The following is a 24040-nucleotide window of genomic DNA, read 5'->3' as shown; positions in this document are numbered from 1 at the left end:
CCGTGCCTAGCACAGTGTTTTTATACCAGTTACACATGTAGTTTCTTGAAGTAAAGAGAGTTCAGATTAAGGTATATTTTGAAAAAGATAATAATAAAAGAAGTAATTATATAATAATTTCTGAATTGTTTAAACAAAAAGAACAGACGTAAATATTATTATTTATGTAAAGTCATTTTAGTGAAGTTAGTAGTTTTTGTAATATTTCTTGTAATATATAAATAAGAGATAGTATTTATGTAACTGTGTGTGAAATTATAATACTCTTACTCTTTTAAGAAATATTTAAAAAGCAACCGGATAATTTATGACTCAGATTTTTTAAGAAAACAACATCCTTTAATTTGGATTCATGAACATCCAATACAAATTGTTTAATTTGTGTTTTCTTACTTATATTGTAATTTATTTTCTATTATGTTAATTTCATTCAACAAGTTCTATAATCTTCAAAAAAAGGTTTAAGTGATTATATTATGGAAAATGTTATATTCACAAAACTGTGTATAAAATTTTGCACAAAATAAAATGCAGTAAAATTTTGATTGTAATGGACCCTTTATTCATATTCATATCACCAATTAAAGTCTTAATACCATTTGTGACATCATTTGATAAGATTGTTGTGATTAATTTTGTGTAGGTATCACTATTCGTGTATTATCCTTGTGACTGGGATTAACCTCGAATCTTTCCTTGCATTACAGTTTACCAAACTTGGTTACTGATTTAGTTTTTTCTAGTATAAATGAAGATTAAATCTTGTGATTATACAAGATCAGTTGCATTGTTGCAACATGACTCTGACTGATGAGAAATGGAGCTTTGAATCATGAAGTTACATGTTTCAACAGCCTCTCCCACCGTTAAGAAGAACCACTCATGCCCTACATTTTCCATGAACTTCGCTTTATCCAGCTTCTTTATCACTTCTCCTCCTGGATTAGCCACCACAAGCTGCGAATCATTTCAGAAATTTTAGTAAAAAAATTATGGGCAAGATATATAATGTTAATTACTTAATTTACTAATCTGGTTAAAGCTGAAGTCTAGTCTAACATATTTTCTTTGTAAGAAGATTTTGAAGGTTGCGTATTTCATAAGAACTTGAGGCTTGGAGGTTTTTTACTGGATATGTGTGTGACAAAGTGAGTATAGGGTGTTTGTCAGAACTCTGCATGTCTACCAAAAAGATAAGTGCCATTTCATTTTTCTAATTGGCATTCTGCTACATTACTCGCACAAAACTTGTACACTTTCCAACAAACTACTAGCATGGACTGGATAAGAGTTGTGCCAAGATTTAGAGATCAGGCGATGTTTGTACCTTAATGCCTCTAGTATCGGTGGTAGTTTTGACCTCCTCAAGCATGCTAGTTCCGCTGGTGTCAATGTCTGCAATCCCTTAAAAACAGAAGTTTTCATATGTACAATTTAGTATGGCGCTTCTGATTTTGGAACACATAAAAAATATTACTCTACATGAAGAAATTTTAGATTACTTACCACCCATGTCGAGTATTACATATTTCAAACTAGATTTGAAGGAAGCTTTTAGTTTGTCTTCCTCCTCATTAATCCACCTCAAGATCCTAATTGATTAGTTATCAATATGTACCAACAGACAACAACAGTGAGGGTCAGTGAAAGTTATCACCCTGTACATAACATTCTACACAGGTTAGTTGGAGGAATTTGTTTTTAGAAAAGAAGTAATACCTTTCCCTCAAATAACTAGAATTGGCAAAATAAATGGGAGCATCGATCTTTAGTATGAGAATTCCGTTAACATGGTCAGCATTTGGGTACTGATCAATGCTTCTGTAAATTTTGGAATCTGGGATTTTTCCAAGAACGAGTGTTTTTGGGCGGGTCACTAACAACAGTAACCTTAGGACAGACAAAAGAACCTGCATTTCAATTTAACATGCACAAATTATGAATAAGATGAAATGTCAACATATATGGGGGTACATTTATATTTCGTCAATTAACTAGACTGCTAACTCGTTATAGTAACTCTGTTATATAGATTATATATCACTCCTTTTGTAGTCATATATGTTACTTGATGCTGTATCAAATTTATTAATTTGTGTGCATTATTCATACCGCGAGGACTAGACCAATCTCAATGCTACCAAAAACAACACCAAAGTATGCAGATATGCAAACGACAAAGTCAAATTTATCAATGTTCCAAAGATGAAGAGCTGCGGAATAGTCGATGAGGCCTAGCATTGCGGAGATGATAATGGATGATAAAACAACAATAGGTGTGTAATGGAAGAGTGGTGTCAGGAACAATAGTGTCAACATTACTGCAAATGCCATAACAATGTTTGAAACTGCACTCTTGCATCCTGCATTATAGTTGACAGCTGTTCTCGAAAATGGCCCTGAATACAATATATTATGAATTTTCAGTTCAAACTTGTAAAATATTGTACTCTGATATGCAACTAACTGTTGTAACAGAGAGAGAGAGAGAGAGAGAGAGAGAGAGGAGATGCATAATTGGAAATATAGAGAGACTACGTATGCAGGGGAAGGTATAGTACCAGTTGTGATGTAGCAAGAAGTGCAGGAACCAGCAATATTCATCATACCATAAGCGATCATCTCTTTGTTACCATCAATATGGTAATTGCTAAACATGGAAAAGCTTCTTCCAACTGCAATACCTTCCTGTATACATTGTCGCAATAAATTGAGTCATATATAATTTTGCCTTATTTCATGTAATATTGCTGCCACAAAAGACTTGCAACTGAAAATTAATGCTTACAGCTAGAGCAACAACACCGGTGATTATCCCAGTTTTGATGGCTGTTGCCAGATATTCTGACCCAAATGCAAGATCCTTTACTGATGGGGGGTTCAATCCTTTCTTTAGTTCTCCAATCTATTCAATTTGGGAGACATTATAATCAGTCAAACACATATTAACTCGTCATTCTAACAAATATATGACATGAGAAATGCACCACATATGGTGAACATCACATTGCTCCTTGTTCATTAAAATCTGTTAAAACTTAAAAGGTTAAAGTTAACTACAAATTAGTAACGACATAGAGTATTCCCATGTAATTGATACATGAATGATGTCGAAAAAGAAGTGTCTGCACGCAAATGCTCACCACTTGTACTCCATGTTTTTCAGCATTGGTGAAGTAAACAAGAAGACTTCCAATGACAACTGACATCAAAGGAGCCATTGCAGACATCCAAAATAGCTTTGATCGTTTCTTGCTCTGCATTTCAAGTTATTCAAGCAGTTTATATAAATTTTCTTCATCAATGAAAATTAATTATATACTATATACAAATACAAATACAAATGCGTGAATATGCAACATGTTTGTGACATTTGTCTTGTTAATAAAGCAATATCGTGTAACAAATGGAGAAAGTTATTTGCATACTCACACAGTATCTAGCAAGGAGGAGGTAAGACAGGAAAATTCCACCCAATACTGCACTTTCCCATCTCCACTGCAATATGTTATCATTGCAATATGTAAGTGCCTCATTCTGCCTCAGATAATAGGAAAAATACACATGCAAAATAATATACTGCAGGTTGCGCACATAAAATAATTAAAATTTCTATTTAAGTACCTATATGTGGTGATTCGAAATGCAATGTGTTTTTATTTGTGTGAAAGTTAAAAAAAAACAGGGACAGAGCAAGATTGAGTATAACCTGTTGTATTTGGCTGAAGATTGAGCGCATAACAGATACAACATCTGTGGACTGAGTGAAATGTTTCAAGCCAAGAATGCCCTTAATTTGCTGCAGGCTCACAACTGTGGCTGCTCCTCCCATGAATCCAACTATAGTTGCATGCGATAGATAGTCCACTATAAAACCTAACCTTAAGATGCCTAGAGATGCTTGGAAGACGCCCGCAAAGAAAGTTGCCGTAAAAGCAAGGTGAAGATAAAGAGTAGGGTTTTCGGTGGCATTAACTTTATTTCCCAACATAGAAGCTGTCATAAGTGATGCCACGGCAATTGTTCCAACTGCCAAGTCTCTTGAACTTCCCATCACCGCATAAATCAAGGGAGGCACAAAACTTGAATCTGCATGATAATCTCGATAGATTATATTTATTAATTTTAATTCTTAGTTGCTCTTAATCCGTTAAATTTTTTGAGGAGAGGTGATAACTTAAATATGGAATCGGAAGTCAAACGAGTTCTTAATTAATAAAGCAGCTGGTAACTTAAATGATCATGCTCTAAGTGTGTAATGTGTTGCATATTACACACGCAAAAGCTAGCAACAAAACTTACACAAGCCAATTATGGGTGGCAAGTTAGCTAACTTTGCATAGCTGATCCCCTGAGGAATTGCTAAGCTAGCAATAGTAATCCCTGCAATAAGATCAGCTTTAAAAAAATTCAAGGAGTAACAAGGACCCCATTCCAATATAGGGAAAAAGTATTGCAGTCCTAGTGTGAGTTTTCGAGACGGTGGTTGATTCTTAAATTGGCGTAAAGGGTCATCAGGAAGGAATGTTTCTTTGAGATCATTTTTCAGCGAATCTAAAAATGGCTTCGGTGCTGGTATTGCTACACCTCCGAAACACTTCAATGCCTCCGATTGATCAATGTCGCCCGCATTACCCATGTGTTACAAATTTCGATTAATTTTATAATGCAGACGACGATGTTGACGCTCTACAATTTTAAAAAAAACTGTAGAAACTGGGGATCAGGGTGTTTGCAATGAATGAAATGATGAAGGTACATTGGTTGCTCTTTATAGGGGAAGAAAGAGGAGCAAGTGCACTGAAGGATGGTAGATGATGCTGGCCCACATATACAGGAATATTCTTTCACGTTTTGTTCCTTGTAAGATTATTACAAAAGAGAGTCGCAAACCGAATGGAGTAGATTCGGAAAGATCACACAAGTAAAATGTTCGAGTATCCAATTGGACCATATGGATCATTTACGATGAATTGTCACTTAAACATGAAAGTGCCTGTACATTCTGATTTTCATTTTGCTAATTGTGATCATTCCAATATTAGAAAATTCTAATTGTTTGAGTAATTATATAATTAGATTTATCTAAAAATTATTTAATTAGTGCCACTTACTTTATTCTTATATCCATCTGGACATGCCGATGCTGCATCTGTTTCTACATCACTGCCACCTTAACTTAACATGCGCTTGCGAATGAACCTAGTTTTTTTTGTTTTTTTTAAAGTGAAACTGAATTATTTATTTGTCTGTTAAATTTAATTTGAAGCGTTCAAATTTTCAGTGGTATGTATCTCTAACATACAAAGTTGATGGATGATGAAATACTACTCCTGAAAGACGAAACCTGAATTTTTAAAAACCCATGAATATTTGCTTTTCTCATCACTATATTATATATATATATATATATATATATATTCTTGAATTATTAATGATACAACTTTGTCCAGCAGTCCAACTTATAAGTTATGGCTAATCACACACCATGTAACGGACTATAATTTGAATAATGAGATGGAGTGAGACTACCGAAAACGGTGTAACAATGCGTTCCAACGTCTTTAACTTTATACATGAATATAGGGGAGCTTTACCAGCTTATTTGGGATGTTCCTTTCCAAGAGAACGTCGTCTTAACTAATTACAAGTGTCACGTTTCGGATTGCAATTTGTAAACACATACATAACATATATTCTCTATCTTAACGGCTTCAAATTAAATGAAGTTTCAATAACTTAAACAACCAACCGGTATGATGTCCTAAATACATAACTAAAACAACCAAGTATATATATATATATAATATGATATATATGGAGTGAAACAACCTTCTCCAGTTGAAAACATTCCGGCCCACAAGAAACTTGCATTGTCATCAAATACATATACATATATACAACAACTAGCTGATGACTGGAGTATGAGATATCTTTAGTCATTATGAGGTCACATTTCTCCAATTTTGGTTACTATTTCACGCAGATTTTTCCTTATTGTTTTTTTTTAATTATAAGGAGGCTGCGTATCTAGTTTTAATTTTAAAGGGTAAAACAAAAACAGAAATTGTATGAATATAAAAAAGAAATTATAAAAATATAAATAGGAATTCCAAAGTTTTAGGTTTTAATCTATACTATATTATAATAGCCGGAATAGAGATAATTTGGTTCAACGTTTTGGTTCAACGATAATTTCCTAATTTTGATTATTACAAAAATAGATAAATAGTGTTATATATCTAATAAACTACTAAATTGTTAAACTACTACTAAATATCGTATACTTATTCTACTAAACTACAAATACAACTTATCCTATTATTAAAAGATATAAATAATAGTGTTACATATCTGCTAAACTACTAGAAATAGTCTATTTATTCTACTAAATTACGACCACATGTTATTCTATTATTTTTATTATAAATTTAAAATCATTATATATTTATATATATATTTTAAAAATATAATATAACTTCATAAATAAAAATTTAAAATATTAATAGAAACTCGTGTATCGCACGGGATTTATGCTAGTAACTTTAAAATGATGTATTATTGCTCCCATTTCGTTGGCCAAACCAAAGGAGGGGAAACCCAGACTGACTAGGCATTCTAATGTATAAGTCAAATATTTTAACTCCAATTCATATTGAAAAGTTAGAGAAATAATATTTTAGATCTACGAGTATGACTAACAAAAAAAATTAATCATGAAACTCTTTTTCTCAAATGCCGAATAGGATAATTAGAACTCAACCAAAGAGGAAGGATCTAAAATACATCCGGAAGGCCCAAAAGTACATCGGCCCATTACAGAGAACCGAGCATTCGATTTTAACAATCATAATAAATATTACTAATAAATATTACTACATTTCCACCATGTTCAATCCATTCCACGGTTACATACTAATAAATATTACTTCCATCGTGTTGACGGAGGAATCTGGTAACAACAAAGATTGAGGTTTCTCGCCGGAACTAAGATCTGTGACGATGGTTCTTTGCCGGAAACTTAAGCGGTGTGTAATTGATTGTGGTTGTTTTAGGCTGAGATTGATCAGAGTAAGTGGTGGCTCTCTTATCAGCTCTCAACTTCTTACCCTCTCAATGTGCCTACGTACCATTATATAGGGATCAAGCCTGACGTAGTTCTCGTAGAACAGGAAGTCTAATGAGTTTAGACTTCTTACTCCTAAGCCCAGTAGAAGCCTATCCGATATCCATCTTCCGCTAACTTTAGGAATGTCCAACTATGAGGCCCAACCGCAAAGGCCCAAGGCTCGTGCGTAATCGCAGGACTTCACGGATAGTGCATCTCCCTGCGCAAGGAGAACACTCCGCTACAGCTATCTCCCTTGATTTACGAACGCAGGTATAGCCACGGTTCACCCCAAATGCCAGACGCATCCCTGTCCCCCGAATGAGGATAACCCACCAGATAGCAGGACAGGTGATCCCAAGCTCTTGGGTGCAAAGTGCAGGATGACTCCAAAGTTCTCCAACGAGGACACCCGTTGAATACAAGAACAGAGCTCCCAAAGCACACACCAAAGTAAACCCCACATCCCCAACGAGGACACCCATTGAATACAGGAGGAGACCTTCAATCATCAGGCATACCCCTGGAGGCCTTCAAGCTTTTCACGGACATCCCCCTCCTTGACCGTCTCAAGGAGGGCATTCTTCAAAGAGTACCTGCAACAAATACATTAGTAAAAATAACCCCCATTGCTCCTCTCCATGGAAGCTTTGTCCTGAATTCAACATCAAAAAGTATATAGATCAAACACAGGACGCGTCCTAACCAACTGGACGCGTCCTAACCTCCACAAATCCAACCCTGCTTTAATCGTTTCTTATAACATGTAAAGTCACAGGACACGTCCTAGAATATAGGGCGCGTCCTTAACCTTATTAGACTTGTGTCGTCTCCTCTAAACCATCACGCACAACATTTCACTTTCAACGACACATTCTTGCTAAGGTAGGCGCGTCCTAAAGCATCCATCACCATAAGATTTCACCTGCCAAGCACTTTCATAATTATTGACGCATCCATAACGCCTGGGCGCGTCCTTCCTTGAACATGCACTCTTCTCGCCTCGTAACATATCCCTTCCCAAGTAGGCGCGTCCTCAATACTTGGACGCGTCCTCACTTTCACAACGCAATACTGAGTTTGACTGTAATTAGCCCGCGTTTGACCCGAGTCAATCCAATGCCAAATTTTGGGTATAACAACTACCCCCCAAATTCCATTTACAAGCGAAATTTGGCTCAAAATATGTGGACGCGTCATGACAAAAAGACGCGTCTTACTTTCAACTTCTGCATGTGGTGTACAGCTGTCGTCCTTAGAGTCGACTTTCTTCTATAAATACCCTAGTTGCACCATACCACCACCACCATCTCCTTTTCTCTCTCACACAACCGCCATTGCCGTCTTTTCAAGCAGGAGTTTCGAGGTCCAAATTCCGGTGATCTATCCAGCCATTTCCCTCTTTCTTTAGCTCAATCCAACCGCCAACTCATAAGGTATACAAATCTTCCTTTACCTTCTTATTTAATTAAGTAAATCGAGTTTAATGAGCAAAAACCCGTTCATATGCTTCGAGTTTCCATGCACCATTCTTAGCTCTCCTTGTATGTATATGTGTATATATCTGTAACTATAACATGTTTTGCTTCCCTGATCTCCCAACTACATGTTTCTAGGATTTCATCATATTTCCCCCAAATTGTTAAAAGTCGATTAACCTTCCACGATTGTAATCATGCTGGACGCGTCTTCCCGATAGGGCGCGTCCTGTATCTCCTAATTTAAGACATGTTTAAGCTGTCCCAAACAAAGGTAATATAGGGCCAAAGGTTTATTAGGACGCGTCATTTGTAGCACACCCCCCTGCGGTAGATTTTTAGGACGCGCCCTTCCAATATCCTTCTTCCATCTTTCTTTTTATTTTCTTTTTTTTTTATAAATGGACGCGTCCTCAAATTTTTATTCATTCTTTTGCAGCTGGAGGACGCGTCCTCCTTCTCACCATTTCATCCATTCAAAGCCCTCAACAAACGCCTCAGAATCTACTCCCCACATCTGATAGCTTTTAAACCCGACTTTCCCAACATCCACAGGACAAACTCCTTCCTTAGAGCAGAAAGACGCGTCTTTCGTTCCCTTAAATCAAAAAACTCTATAATGTCTGATTCCACCTCCGACTCTATGGACCATGTTCCCATAATTTCAAGAATGGAAAAGAAGGGAGTCAAAAGGCAAAGAACTCCAACTCTCCATACAAGGGCCGCCATCGAAGATTGGACGGACGACGAAATTATCCCTTCTACAAGCCAAAAACCTCAAGGAATGGCCATTTCTGATATGGACGCGTCAAACACGCATGACGCGTCATCTTCCCAGGGCGCGGCTCCTTCTGGGGACGCGTCCCCACACAGTGTAAGTGAATTTGAAAGAAGGATTCCTGACCCTGAGACGTACCCCGTATCTCCTCAAAAGTCTGATCCTCCCCTAGAGCATTGGGAACCTTTAGACGTAGAAATAGATTATGACTGGGCAAGGTTCGGTACCCTTACTGAAGCAGAAAAGAATGCCAGAAGGAAAAGAGAGGGTAAGCTGGCATGTGTAGCTCTTGATTCTACTGCATCTGACCTGGAAATCCAGTGGCACATGAAATACTACGACATGGAAGGCATCTGGGCGCGCCCTCTTCGAACCATGAGGCCACATGTTTTTAACATTGGAAATCAAAGGATTCCCCGAATGGTGCTTACTCCAAAACTGATTTCCTTAGGCGTGGGCGCGCCCTTGCACCCATACATTAAGAAGATCCTGAAGTGGTATGACGTCGCTCCGATCCAGTTGTCTCCAAACTCATACAAACTGGCTTGGGCTTTGTACATGATGTATCATAACCTCAGGCTGGGCGCGCCCTCTATGAAGGAATTCAGCTTCTCTTTCAGCATAAGAAAATCAATTCCTGGTTATCACTTCTTCGTTGTCAACAAGTGGCTGAACAATAAAGGATTTAATGAAGGCAAGATCAGCCATGAAAGGGATTGGAAAGAACCCTTCTTTTATATCTATGATGTCAAGAGATCTCGTGTTCGTTTCAACCTAGAACCAAGTAAGTAACTCAAAAACATGTTTTCATATACAGGACGCGCCCTCTTGGTATGGCGCGTCCTCCCTTCTTTCTTTAACAAATTCTTACCATCCTTTATCTCTAGACAAAAGAGTCCAGAAAGAACTATCAGGGAAAAAGAAAAAGAGGGCAGACAAGGTTCTCCAGTATGCAGAGAAGCATTTTAACCTCAAAGACATGATTACAGAAAACAACCTCAAGCTAGTGGGCGCGTTATCACCCCGGGTTGGCTCTATTTGCAAGTTCCGTGAATTTCATAACGGCAAACCTGTTCTCACAACTTCAGAAAAAACCAGGGGCCTCAGTGCCGCAGAAGTGGTCAAGATTGACATTAGTAAGCAATTCAACTTAGAACAAGGTAAGTTTAAGTGAGGGAGGACGCGTCATAAATTTTGGACGCATCCACAGCTACAAAAATTAGCTCCCCATTCAAAAAATGTTAACTTACATAAGAATCGAAGGTGTTTCACGCACATACATCTGCTAAGGGCGCATTTTTCCACGGGATGCGTCCTTCTTGTTTTATATTCCTACAGCTCAAGTTTTTCCATAACCTGTCACAACCAACATGTCTCTAGAAAGGGCGCGCCATATGTGTAGGGCGCGTCATTCTTTGCATATATGCATTACTTATATCTTTCATTTTCCTGATTATACCTTTATGCATTTACTCATTTTGGTTACCATCTTTTCATGTACCTTCTTACTTTTAATCTACCATGCATGTAGAATTCTGTATCACAACATGGGCGCGTCTTGCTCCCTGGACGCGTCTTAGAGCCTTTAACTAATATCTTTTCCTGTTTCTATTACAGATATGGCCTCACTCCCCAAAGGATTCGCAATTGGGGCCTCCAAAAAACTAAGGGCAAGGAAACAGACTCCTACAAAGGTCGATCCAAAGGCAAAAACCCCAACTCCTATTGCAACTCCTTCTCCTCCTCCCAAGATAATCGACACCACTGTGCTAGACATTCCTGAAAGCATGGAGGACGCGCCCTCAAAGCGTCAAAAGACTGTCCCTGATGACCAGTCTTTCGTTCTCAGATACCTAGGCACGTCCTCTGTTGGAAATTTCACAGAGGATGAAGTCAGAGGTTGGACTTTCAGAACGGAGCTGCAAACGGAGGAGGCCATGGTCAAGGCTGCAGCCGAGCTTCACCTGCATGCCAGGCAGAGCGCTAACATGGCTGCCAAGCTTAGGGCGCGTCTTGCTGTTACAGATACTGCAAAGAGCCAGGCCGAAGACAAGGTCAAATCTCTGGAAAAACACATTGCCCTGCTTACCCAAGAAAAAGATGCTGAAATCAGACGCCTGGAGGGGGAGAGGACGTGTCTGGAGATGGAAAAAGCTGTGTTGGAAGGCAATGTCTCCGCAATGGAGAAGCAAATGGACAGCGTCATCGCCCTGAATTCCACCATACAGCTGGAGCTTGACACCCTGAATGATGATAGGCTGCATGGATGGACAGAGGAGAAAAAACTGGTTTATCAGCACGGCTTCCAGGCTGGATTTGAAGAATGGTGCTCTGGGTTCATTGCCAATGATCCAGAGTATACATTCTCAAAGTTTGATGCAGATACCCAGATATGGGTAAATGATTTCAGGGTCAGGGCCGCAGAATCCATCAAGAACAAGAGGATTTTTCTGGGCTTAGAAGTAGAGGACGCGTCCCCTGATCCTGCCCCACTTCAGACTCAGCCTCCCCCTGCAGAAGGCCAAGACAAGACACATGACGCGCCTCCTACTTAGGACGCGTCCTTTATCTTTTATGTATTTGAACTATTTAAGGGTGCGGGCCCCTTGAAGCCTTGCAAGTTGTAAAGACTATTTTTGAACATTCACTTGTACTTTTTTTTCTTTCTCAATCATTTACATGGGCGCGCCTGGTGTTTAGGGCGCGTCGCCTTTGACTAATTTATCATTTTTACTCCTGTCAAGCAAATATCCATTGTGGGCGCGTCCTCTCTAGTTGGACGCGTCTTTGTTTGTTTTGGAAAGTGCATGAGCACGACAATACATTGTACTTGTGTGTTTAACCAACGCACAAGGCACGATGGGACGCGTCCTAACTGTTTGTCATGCCTTAATGTTCTCTTAGAAATATTTTATGGTAGGGACTTGCTTTTATTTTTAAATTAAGAGCATCAACCAATATTACTTGGGCGCGTCCTTGGAAATAGTACACTTCCTAGTTACATTTTTACTCAAGTTCTATTGTCCCTTTTAGCAGCCACTACTTCAGTTAACATCCACATAGAACTATCAATCAAGACGCGCCTCACCTTTGATCCAAAAAAAAATTATCCTTCACGCAGGACGCGTCTTTGACAAGCACTTTTTCTTTTTTACTTATGTTGTCAATATCACAGTAACATCCAGTCTAAAGGAGCATCAACCAAGATAACTTGAGCGCGTCCTCTAAAATAGTACATTTTTTCTTGAGTTTCATTTATATAAAACCCTAACTTAGGGCGCGTCCTACATTTAGGACGCGTCATGAGACCAAGCAAACTGAACAAATATCCCTTAGGAAAGTTTCAAAATTTTATTTATAATGCGCTCTGATGTCAAAAGTGCACCAGTCCCACGACTACTATGCTCTGTGGGGAAATTATTTCTAAAAAATGACCCTTCAACTAGTCCCAAGGTAAGTAGTACATGCACTACCCCCCTAGGCTAGGAGGAATTTATTTAATTCTAGCCTATAAACTGGGCATAAACCAAAATGATAAAAGAAATATGCAAGGGGCCAAAGCCACACCTTACTGGTAATACTTTCGGAGATGTTCCGCATTCCAAGCTCGCGGAACTAGCTTCCCGTCCATATCTTCAAGGTGATAAGTCCCCTTCCACAGGATAAACTTTATTCTGTACGGTCCTTCCCAATTAGCTCCAAACACTCCATATTGGGGGTTCTTTGTATTGGGCATCACTTTCCTAAGTACCAAATCTCCCACCTTCAGTAATTGTCCATTTACCTTCTTGTTATAATACCTTGCGGCGCGTTGCTGATACGCCGCTAGCCTTAGCTGAGAATTTTCCCTCGTCTCCTCTAAGAGATCTAAATGAAGCCTTTGATTAATCTCAGCATCTTCTTTCCTATAACAATCTCTGCGAAGTGATCCCGATCCGACTTCCACGGGGACCATAGCTTCATAGCCGTAAGTCAGCATAAACGGCGTTTCTCCCGTAGTAGATCGTGGTGTAGTGTTATATGACCACATCACCTTCGGGAGTTCTTCAGGCCAATTCCCTTTACGTTCCTCCAGCTTGGTTTTGAGGGTATGCTTTATTATCTTGTTAACAGCTTCTGTTTGTCCATTACTTTGAGGATGATAAACCGCTGCAAACTCCTTCTTGATTTTCAATTCCTCACATAATTGTCGCAACTCCTTGCTATCAAACTGCTTTCCATTGTCGGAAACAAGCTTGTAAGGGATTCCAAACCTGCATACAATTGAGTTGAAAATGAAATCCCTGATTTTCTTTGTGGTGATAGTAGCCAGTGGCATAGCTTCCGCCCATTTAGTAAAGTAATCGACCGCAACCACTGCATACTTGACGTCTCCTTTAGCTTTCGGCAATTCTCCGATAAGATTAATTCCCCACATGGCGAACGGCCATGGGCTTGCCATAGGCGTCAGGAGTGTAGCCGGCATAGACGAGTAGTTTGCAAAGCGCTGGCAGCGATCACATGCCTTGACGAAATTTGTAGCATCTTCTCTCATTGTGGGCCAATAATACCCTTATCGCAACACTTTCATTGCCAACGAGTTACCCCCCGAGTGATTGCCACAGATTCCTTCATGCACCTCTCTTAGGATATAATTTCCTTCTTCTTCTTCGACACACCTGAGCAGAGGTTGGTTGAACCCTCTCTTGTATAGGACTTCATCGTATATCACATATCTTGCGGCTTGATAACGAAGTCGACGAGCCATAAACTTATCTTCGGGGAGTGTTCCCTTACGAATGTAAGCTAGAATGGGCGTCATCCATGTTTCCTTGGGAGCCTCATCCACTTGCATAGTTTCTATCTCTGGGATACTAGGAACCTCCTGGATTTCAAGAGGGATGGATCCTAACAATACAGCCTCTTGTTGCGACCCCATTTTTGCCAGAGCATCCGTATTACTGTTTTTCTCCCGCGGAACGCATTCCAATCTAACTTCTTTGAACATTCCAATCAGGCGCTGTGTACATCTCAAGTATAATTCTATTCGCGGGCCTCTCGCTTGAAAGCCCCCATTCACCTGATTCACTACCAACTCTGAGTCACTTCTCGCAATTAAGTTTCGCACCCCCATTTCCAAAGCAATTTTCAGGCCATTAATCAGCGCCTCGTACTCCGCATCATTATTAGTTGCATAAAACTTGAAATGAATTGCGCTTATCAGGTGGTGACCTTCCGGAGACACAAGTACTATACCTGCACCTGCTCCTCCATTGTTAACCGCCCCATCCACATGCAAGATCCACCAAGGATGCGGAAACTCTTCCAAAGACTCCTCGGCATGAGGTGGATGTAGTATTACCAAAGCTTTATCATCAATTTCAGAATCAAATTCCAACAAGAAATCGGCTAAGGCTTGCCCTTTTATCGCTGTTCGAGGCACATATTCCAAATCAAACTGTCCCAACTCCACAGCCCATTTCAGTATTCTGCCTGATGACTCTGCTTTGTGCAGGACCTGTCGCAGTGGGTACGCTGTACGAACTTCAACTCTATGGGCTTGAAAATACGGCCGCAATTTTCTTGACGCAAGAATTAGGGCGTAAACCAGTTTCTCCATATTTGTGTAGCGAGTTTCAGCGCCGTGTAACCGCTTACTCACGTAGTACACTCGTGATTGCTGCCCATCTTCCTCTCTTACCAGAACTGCACTGATCGAATATTCAGACACTGCGAGGTACAGTATTAGATTTTCCCCATCCAACGGCTTTGACAATATGGGAGGATGTCCCAGTTGCTCCTTGATTCTTTTGAAAGCCTCTTCACATTCTGACGTCCATACAAAGTCTTTCCTAGCTAATTTAATCGCCTTGAAAAACTCCTTGCATCTATCAGACGACTTGGAAACAAATCAATTTAACGCGGCGATTCTCCCAGTCAAACTCTGCACCTGTTTCACATTGGTGGGCGACTTCATATCCAATAATGCCTTGATCTTTGCGGGGTTGGCCTCAATTCCCCTGTGGTTGACAATGAACCCGAGAAACTTGCCCGACTCCACGCCGAACACACATTTTTGCGGATTTAATTTCATACGAAACCTCCTCAGAATATTAAACATCTCCATCAGGTGCTTCATGTGGTCACTCGTCACCTCAGATTTCACCAGCATATCATCCACATACACTTCCATAGTTCTCCCGATTTGATCTTTGAACATCATGTTTACCAACCGCTGGTAGGTTGCGCCAGCATTAATCAAACCAAACGGCATTCCTATGTAACAGTATAACCCCCTGTCCGTAATAAAGGATGTATGTTCTTGATCGGGGCCATACATCGGAATTTGATTGTAACCGGAGTATGCATCCATAAAACTCAACAATGCATGCCCCGCCGTCGCGTCAACCAACTGATCGATTCTTGGCAGCGGGAAGCTATCCTTTGGACAGGCCTTATTGAGATCCGTGAAATCCACACATGTCCTCCACTTCCCATTCGGTTTCTTCACCAGTACCGGATTTGCAAGCCATTCGGGGTAGAAGGATTTTTTGATTAGCCCCACCTCCAACAACCGGTCCACTTCTTCTTTTAATGCTATTGCCCTTTCTCCACTTACCGGGCGGCGTTTCTGACGCATGCCCTTACAATTCAGAAGGATATTCAAACGGTGACACATTACTTCTGGGTCGATTCCTATCATATCTGAATGACTCCATGCAAAAACATCAAGATTTGCAATTAGGAAGCGGGCAAGACTTCTTCTCATTTTATCAGCTAACTGGGACCCCACTTTCAAAACCTTGCTTGGGTCACTTCTATCAACCGGTATGGATATTGTGTCTTCGGCTGGTCCCGTTTTTTCGGCGGGCATAGGGATCCTGGGATCCAAATCGAAATCAAAGTCTCGGGGGTCTTCAACTTCCATTTTTGTATCTGAGAGCGCGTTCTCTTGAGTGGGAGCATCCACCTCCAGACGGGACGTATCTTTGTGCAACGCAGCTGAAGAGGGCGCGTCCTCGTTTGGAGGAGCATCAACCTCAACTTCATTCAAGGGCGCATCCTTCTTTTGAGGAGCATCAACCTTGAAGTTATTGCCGAGACCTTGCAAAATCTCACTTCTTCCTTCCAACTTTTCCTCGTTAACCTCTTTCTGTATGATTTTCTCTGTATGACTCACCACCACTTCTTCTACGCTACGGATTTCCGAAACACGTCCCTGCGTCAAAAAAGAGTTTCCAGAGGTATTGGTTTCTTCCTTTCCGGGGCTTTCAACAAAATAGTGGGCATGGACCTCTCCACTTGGTTTTGTATGAATATCTTCTATATCTTCAAATGGGAGACCTTTACCTTCATACCTTCTTCTGCGAGATTCCTTGACAGCCTTGTGATAGCAGTCGCGTGACTCATACTGTGACCCTCTCAGACTGCCAACTCCGTTTGGCGTTGGGAATTTTATCATCAAGTGGTGTATCGATGTTATCACCCTGAACGCTCGCAACCAAGGTCTGCCGACTAGCACATTGTGCGCGGAATCCTGATCTAGCACCTTGAAATCTATCATTTGAGTAACCGACAAAGCTCCTTCCCCGAGCGTGACGGGAAGCCTGACCGAACCCATAACTCTCACGGCTTTCCCAGTAAAGTCATAGACGTGTGCATCTTCGAAATACATGTCACTATCTGGGAACCCCAGCTTTTTGTAGGTGTTGTAGTATAAGATGTTTGTAGAACTCCCATTATCCAAGAAGACTCGATGTACGTTCATTGCCCCAACAAGCATGGTAATCACCAGCACATCGTTGTGAGGATGATGCACCCACCTAGATTCTTTTTTCTTGAACGTAATATCAGCGGACTCCCCCTTAAAGACCTTCGGGGGTCTGTCTTCCAAGCTGTGGATGTTGGTGAGCGGTGGATGTCTCGCTTCTCTCGCGTTTCTTTCCAGTGCTCGATTACTATCACCAACGAAAGGGTGTCCTCCAAAAATTGTCCTAATACTGCCGGCCCTTTGAAACTTGACCTTTGCTATTTTCTCAATATCCTCCGCCCGCGGGGGCTGTCTTTCATCTTTACCCTTGTCATCAAGCCCCCTACGTCGCTTCACCTTGTCAATCCATTCTCCCAGGTGTCCAGCCTTGATCAATTCCTCATTCTCATCCCGCAGGTGACGACACTCGTGGGTGTCATGGCCAGTAGACTCATGGTATTCACAATACTTCTTTTTATCTCTGCTTTGCCATGATGTTAGACGGTCGGGCTTCTTGAAGATTCCCCTATCCTTATTTACCTCGAAGATATGATCAATGGATGCTGCCAGCGGTGTATAATTGCTGACTCTTTTCTCGTAGTTCGATGGTGGGCTCCATTCTCTTCGCGAGCTCACAGCATTTACCCTGTTAGGGCTTCTGGCGTTTTGCCGATAATCCGGGCTCACGGATCTGTCCCTTCTCTTGGATCGCCCCTTGGAGTTATAGGTATTGTCATTCTTTTTTGTTTCTGCAAGCGACTGCTCGATTGCTTTGAACGACTCCGCCTGCGCAAGTACATCAGCCAACGATACTGGGTCCTTCCCTTGTAGGTGCTTCCAGAAATCCGTCCCCACACGCAACCCAGCTATAAGCAATATTTTCAACGTTTCATCAGTTGCACCCCTCACCAAAGTAGATTCTGCGTTAAACCTCTTGAAATACGAAGTCAAACTTTCTCCTTCCTTTTATTTCACATTAGCCAGCGTGGTAACAGGTGGTGTGTACTTCACCGCGGCTTGGAATTGTGTCAAAAACAAAGTTTTCATTTGTTCCCAGGATGTAATTACACCTGGACCAAGTTTTTGGAACCACTGTTGAGCGCCTTCTCTGAAAGTGGCTGCCAAGAGACGGCATCGAGCCAAATCAGGTACTTGATATACATCCATTTCAATGTTAAAACGCCCCAAGAATTCCACAGGATCAGAGTTCCCGTGGAAACGCAAGTCATTGGTTGTGTTCCGGTATCCCGCGGGCAATTGCGCCTCCCTCACAACAGCAGCAAAAGGAGAAGGAGCTTGCGCAGTCGCTGTCACTCTTCCTCCCTCAAGATGGTTGAGCAACCTCTTAAGGTCGTTCACATTAAACGTCCCCACCCCAAGAATGGTTTGAACATTAGGCTGCTGGGGTTGTTCTGCGACTTGCTGAAATTCCCCTTGATTACCCCCCGGGTGTGGCGGAGGATCTCGCCGCCCTTCGCCCTGAGGCTGCGGCGGTGACGCGTTACCATTTTGGTCCTGGATATTTTCCCGTGTGCGAGGTTCATCTTGACCGCGTCTCGGAATTTCATCATTGTTCTGCATTCTTATTTGAATTCGCCCGTCATCATGGTCATGAGGACGCGCCCCAGACCCATTACCAGTAACGTTGTGGGAAACTACGGGAATAACGGCGGGGGCTTCTCCAGCGGAGTGCGCTCCACCTCTCCTACCATTGTAAGGGGCTCTTCTGTATTGATATCCCATTCTTTCTCGTCCATTCCTCTGATATCCCCGGTAGAAATTCCCGGACCTTCCTCGCGGAGGGGCACACTCGTGCTCGCGGTGCCGCATCCCGTCATCCCTTTGGAATGCGGGGGGCACACGCGTCGTATCACGGGGCCTCGCTTCTCCGGCGTTTCCTTCCTTTTGCCATTCTACAAGCAACATCCTCAAATCGTCGTCCTTCAACCTTATGCCAAGCCTCCTTTTCAAGACTGAAAGATCCCTTCCTCCCTCGTCTTGGTTTTGAGTATCCTCCGCACGACGACGCTCGTCCATCGTACGCCCGGACCTATGCGGGTGTGGTACTACCTGGTTGCCTAGGCGTGGCCTTTCTCTGCCTTCAGTGTCCTCATCCGCAAGCTCCACAATAGGTTCTACATCATCCGAATACTCCAAACGTCGTGGAGTGATTCGCGGGTTTTCCCGGCTCCCTTGGGTATCTCCTTCAACTACAGGGGCTTTCCCCAAGGCATGACCATGACGAGGGAAACAGCGACCTCTCCTCGTCTTTCGACGCTCCACCGTGTTTAGTCTTGAGTTAAAGCTGTTAAGAGTATCCCCCATGCGATATAATTGCTCCAATATATCAGCGTTGCTGATGAGAACTGGAGGTATCCCCCTACATCCGGAGCCCTTGGTGGATCCGCCATGTTTCTGGGAACGTAAGGTTCATGGCGAGTATAATGCCCCCCGCCTTCTCCTTCAGACCTGCTGTCACTTCCATCATAAGAACTTCCATCACGATTGTGAGACATCTTTTCCTCCTAAGATTGTGACCTTAGTTAGCAGCCCTCCTTCAAGCGCCAATTTGTTGACGGAGGAATCTGGTAACAACAAAGATTGAGGTTTCTCGCCGGAACTAAGATTTGTGACGATGGTTCTTTGCCGAAAACTTAAGCGGTGTGTAATTGATTGTGGTTGTTTTAGGCTGAGATTGATCAGAGTAAGTGGTGGCTCTCTTATCAGCTCTCAACTTCTTACCCTCTCAATGTGCCTACGTACCCTTTATATAGGGATCAAGCCTGACGTAGTTCTCGTAGAATAGGAAGTCTAATGAGTTTAGACTTCTTACTCCTAAGCCCAGTAGAAGCCTATCCGATATCCATCTTCCGCTAACTTTAGGAATGTCCAACTATGAGGCCCAACCGCAAAGGCCCAAAGCTCGTGTGTAATCGCAGGACTTCACGGATAGTGCATCTTCCTGCGCAAGGATAACACTCCGCTACAGCTATCTCCCTTGATTTACGAACGCAGGTATAGCCACGGTTCACCCCAAATGCCAGACGCATCCCTGTCCCCCGAATGAGGATAACCCACCAGATAGCAGGACAGGTGATCCCAAGCTCTTTGGTGCAAAGTGCAGGATGACTCCAAAGTTCTCCAACGAGGACACCCGTTGAATACAAGAACAGATCTCCCAAAGCACACACCAAAGTAAACCCCACATCCTCAACGAGGACACCCATTGAATACAGGAGGAGGCCTTCAATCATCAGGCATACCCCTGGAGGCCTTCAAGCTTTTCACGGACATCCCCCTCCTTGACCGTCTCAAGGAGAGAATTCTTCAAAGAGTACCTGCAACAAATACATTAGTAAAAATAACCCCCATTGCTCCTCTCCATGGAAGCTTTGTCCTGAATTCAACATCAAAAAGTATATAGATCAAACACAGGACGCGTCCTAACCAACTGGACGCGTCCTAACCTCCACAAATCCAACCCTGCTTTAATCGTTTCTTATAACATGTAAAGTCACAGGACACGTCCTAGAATATAGGGCGCGTCCTTAACCTTATTAGACTTGCGCCGTCTCCTCTAAACCATCACACACAATATTTCACTTTCAACAACACATTTTTACTAAGGTAGGCGCGTCCTAAAGCATCCATCACCATAAGATTTCACCTGCCAAGCACTTTCATAATTATTGACGCATCCATAACGCCTGGGCGCGTCCTTCCTTGAACATGCACTCTTCTCGCCTCGTAACATATCCCTTCCCAAGTAGGCGCGTCCTCAATACTTGGACGCGTCCTCACTTTCACAACGCAATACTGAGTTTGACTGTAATTAGCCCGCGTTTGACCCGAGTCAATCCAATGCCAAATTTTGGGTATAACACATCGTTCCATTGATAAGTATACGTTTGATTTGATCACCGAGTTAAAAATTAAATTTGGGAGAAAAAAGTAAGAAAATTGGGTATAGTAGTGAAGTTGGTTAATATTTAGTATATAAAATCAATTTAGTGAAAGAAAATAGTGGACGTAGTTAATTTTTATATTATAAATTTTACTATTTTTGATATGTTTTGAAATATATAGAATTGAATGAGACATACCATAAACAAAAAGTGTATAGATTGAATGGAAAACATGGAGTAACTTTTACGAGTTTGGTACATTTTTATTGGTAAAATTTTGGTACATACAGAGGAGTTTTATCATTATTTATTAATAAAAAATCAAAATAAAATTGACAATTATGTTTATTATTAGTAGAAAGCTAATAAAAATTTGATAATTAAGTTTTTAATGTGCCCATAAGCACCTATAAGAAAAATGGATCCTTTAATTAAAAAATTGTAGGAACCGAGACTAGATATAAAAATAGAGAAATTTGTGCATTGTGTCCGTGAAATTTTAGGTTTGTGCACATTGTATAATTAGAGTTTAATATTAACATAAAACGTGCTAGAGTTTCAGAATCCTTTCAAAAAGCCAACTTTCATTAGGGGTTGTTATCAAGAGTGGTCTATTGGCCTAAATTTGGATTAATTTCGATCCAAATCTAGAAAACAGTGGCCCGTTTTAATTTAACCCGGTAAATAATGCTGGCGTAAATTTAGGCCTACACTATTCACCGGCCTAAATTTTTTTAACAATAAAATATTATCTTTTTATGTTTTATATATTCGTTAATTTGTTAATTGAATGTTATAATATATATATATATATATTAAGTAGTTTTTAATTAATTTATTTTTAATTTTCACTTATATATATAATAGTTATTTAACAAAAAATATATTAAACACCATGAATTGTTTTAATTTAAATTAATAATACATTAAAAATAAAGAAGTTTATATTATTTTTGGAAATTCATTAATCGAGTATTTGTGGGAATAATATACTAATTCGGAGTAATTTAATATTTGTTACTTTTCTTTTAGTTAATTAAATATAATATTAATTTTTCTTCACATTTCTTGTTCAAGTGTAATGTTTTTCTAATTTAATAAATTTATTAAGTTTGAAATTAAAATGTGAATTAATATCAACACATTAAAATAACAATATATTAATAGTTGAAAGAATAAAATATTGATATATAATTTTGTGCCAAAATTTAGATCCAACTGTTAAAATAGAGTTGCCTCCATATCCAAATTTAGGTCAAGATTTAGTTCAAAAACTCTTTCCAATGTGGAGTTGCCCTAACTGTGATTAGGAGGTGTTAACTTTGAACTCCGTTACAGTGGTCCCTTCTTACACTATACCAAATAAAGTACAGTTGAGTCAACAAACCCCAAAATTATATACATGTGATTCTCGCATTAAACTAATAATTGTCATTTTTAGATTTTTTATACAAACAAGTAGATGTACAGGTGTCAATATATTCGTCCTACATAATTTATTTGTCGTACCTAACAGCATGCTACACCATTAATAAAATATAATAATAATAAAAATGTTGACCGTCCCAATACATGCGATTATGACATAATAAAGAAAATAACCAATAAAACACTTATTAGTTATCGTCTCTATTGTTATAATTTTTCGATATTAACTTTTGTAATTTACTCAAAATTTGAATTATTTTTAAGATTCATTTGTTTTTACTAAAACAGTTACAAATGCCGTTATATATTAGTTTCAATTATTTTTTTAAAATGATTATTTTTTAAAATAGGTGCATATTTTGATGTATGTGATAAATAATGAAAATACTTTATTAAAAAAACAAGGTGACTCGATCATTTTTTAAAACAATTAAAAATATTTCGGTAGAATTTTAAATTTTAAATTTGCATCATATAAAATTTGAGAGAATACTCCCAAAGCTTGAATTCATTATCCCTATTTGAATTTGAATTTTAAAAAATTTGATTTTTCATCGAGTGTTTACAGAATTCTCTGGATACATTGACATTAGAAACTTTTGTATTCTCGATGCACCAACATGATAATTTCAATGTGTTAATTTAAAATTCAAAATTTAAAATTATTAAAAGAACTAACAACCTAAATCATTGTGCTAAGAAATAAAGAGACACCAGTTCTTTTACATTAATTATTTATATTCTGCGGAAGAAACTTAAGTCAACATTTTACACCAGCACAGTGGAAGTCAAGCAGTAAGCACATTTGATTTGTACATGGTTATTATACAGGAAGAGGTTTTAAAATATATACTAAAAAAATAACTAATACTTACAAGCTCATAGAAGATATAACACCTCTAAGTGAGACTATTACTATTAAAGTTAAAATCATACAGTTATGGAGGCCACCTAGCATCAAAAACCTTAATGAAAAGTTTGTTTTGTACTACTTTATAAAAACAACTGTACACTGGTTGTTTGTTTTTGCAGGGTAACAAAATTCAAGCCATCCTTAAGCAGAGTCTTATTAATAGATTTTCTCACCTACTTGTGGAAAGACAATGTCGACTCATCTGCAACTTTGGAGTTGGACAAAATAATAAAAACTATAGAGCATTTCAACATCCTTACAAGATAAATTTTATTTTTTATACATTAGTGGTGTTAAGATGACATTTCCATTAGAGTTCATGATTTTAAATTTGCATCATTTGATGATATTTTGTCAAAGAAATTGGATGATAAGTTCTTGATAGGTATGCATTTTAACTTATGTTTAAAAGTTATGTTAAAAAAACTAACAAACATGGATCATATGATCATATTTTTAATTATTTTGAGGGACATCATTGTTAGGGTTGCTGGTTACAGTTCTCTTAAAAGTAACTTAAGGATAACAAGGAGACTAAAAAACTAATCATGATATTAAAGGATGCTGAGTATGTTACACAATTTTTAATTAAAATAACTTTTTATTGATACAAATATAAATAACAAATTTATTGATATTTGCAGGAACAAAATTTTGAAATGTACTTTATGGGATAAATATGTTGAAAATGCATTCAATTT

The 24040-nt window shown here is 39.7% G+C and overlaps 1 protein-coding gene across 2 annotated transcripts; it reads right to left on the bottom strand.

Moving 5' to 3' along the window:
* Positions 1 to 545: 545 nt before the first annotated feature.
* On the bottom strand, positions 546 to 4769 carry LOC141706309 (sulfate transporter 3.1-like). Of its 2 annotated transcripts, none has more exons than XM_074509101.1 (11): positions 4303 to 4769; positions 3710 to 4089; positions 3433 to 3498; positions 3144 to 3257; positions 2789 to 2905; positions 2562 to 2688; positions 2113 to 2399; positions 1720 to 1910; positions 1507 to 1592; positions 1328 to 1404; positions 546 to 957 (listed from the first exon to the last, which is right to left on the bottom strand). In XM_074509101.1, exons 1-11 carry the CDS (start codon positions 4637 to 4639, stop codon positions 769 to 771), a joined length of 1971 nt encoding a protein of 656 aa, XP_074365202.1. In that variant the 5' UTR covers positions 4640 to 4769; the 3' UTR covers positions 546 to 768. The 2 variants fall into 2 exon arrangements, with proteins under 2 accessions (XP_074365202.1, XP_074365203.1); XM_074509102.1 differs by having other exon boundaries at positions 1328 to 1395.
* Positions 4770 to 24040: the final 19271 nt, after the last annotated feature.

The sequence above is a fragment of the Apium graveolens genome, chromosome 2 (genome assembly GCF_009905375.1).
Source record: "Apium graveolens cultivar Ventura chromosome 2, ASM990537v1, whole genome shotgun sequence".
NCBI lineage: Eukaryota > Viridiplantae > Streptophyta > Magnoliopsida > Apiales > Apiaceae > Apium > Apium graveolens.
This window is presented reverse-complemented; position numbering and strand designations above follow the sequence as displayed.

Bases quoted from the DNA above. Each gene is read 5' to 3' on its own strand.
- LOC141706309 (XM_074509101.1), bottom strand. From the start codon at position 4,639: ATGGGTAATGCGGGCGACATTGATCAATCGGAGGCATTGAAGTGTTTC. The intron at 3,258-3,432 runs GTGAGTATGCAA...CTTGAAATGCAG, and splicing joins TCCTCCTTGCTAGATACTGT to AGCAAGAAACGATCAAAGCT. The intron at 2,400-2,561 runs GTACTATACCTT...TATTGTATTCAG, and splicing joins TTCTTGCTACATCACAACTG to GGCCATTTTCGAGAACAGCT.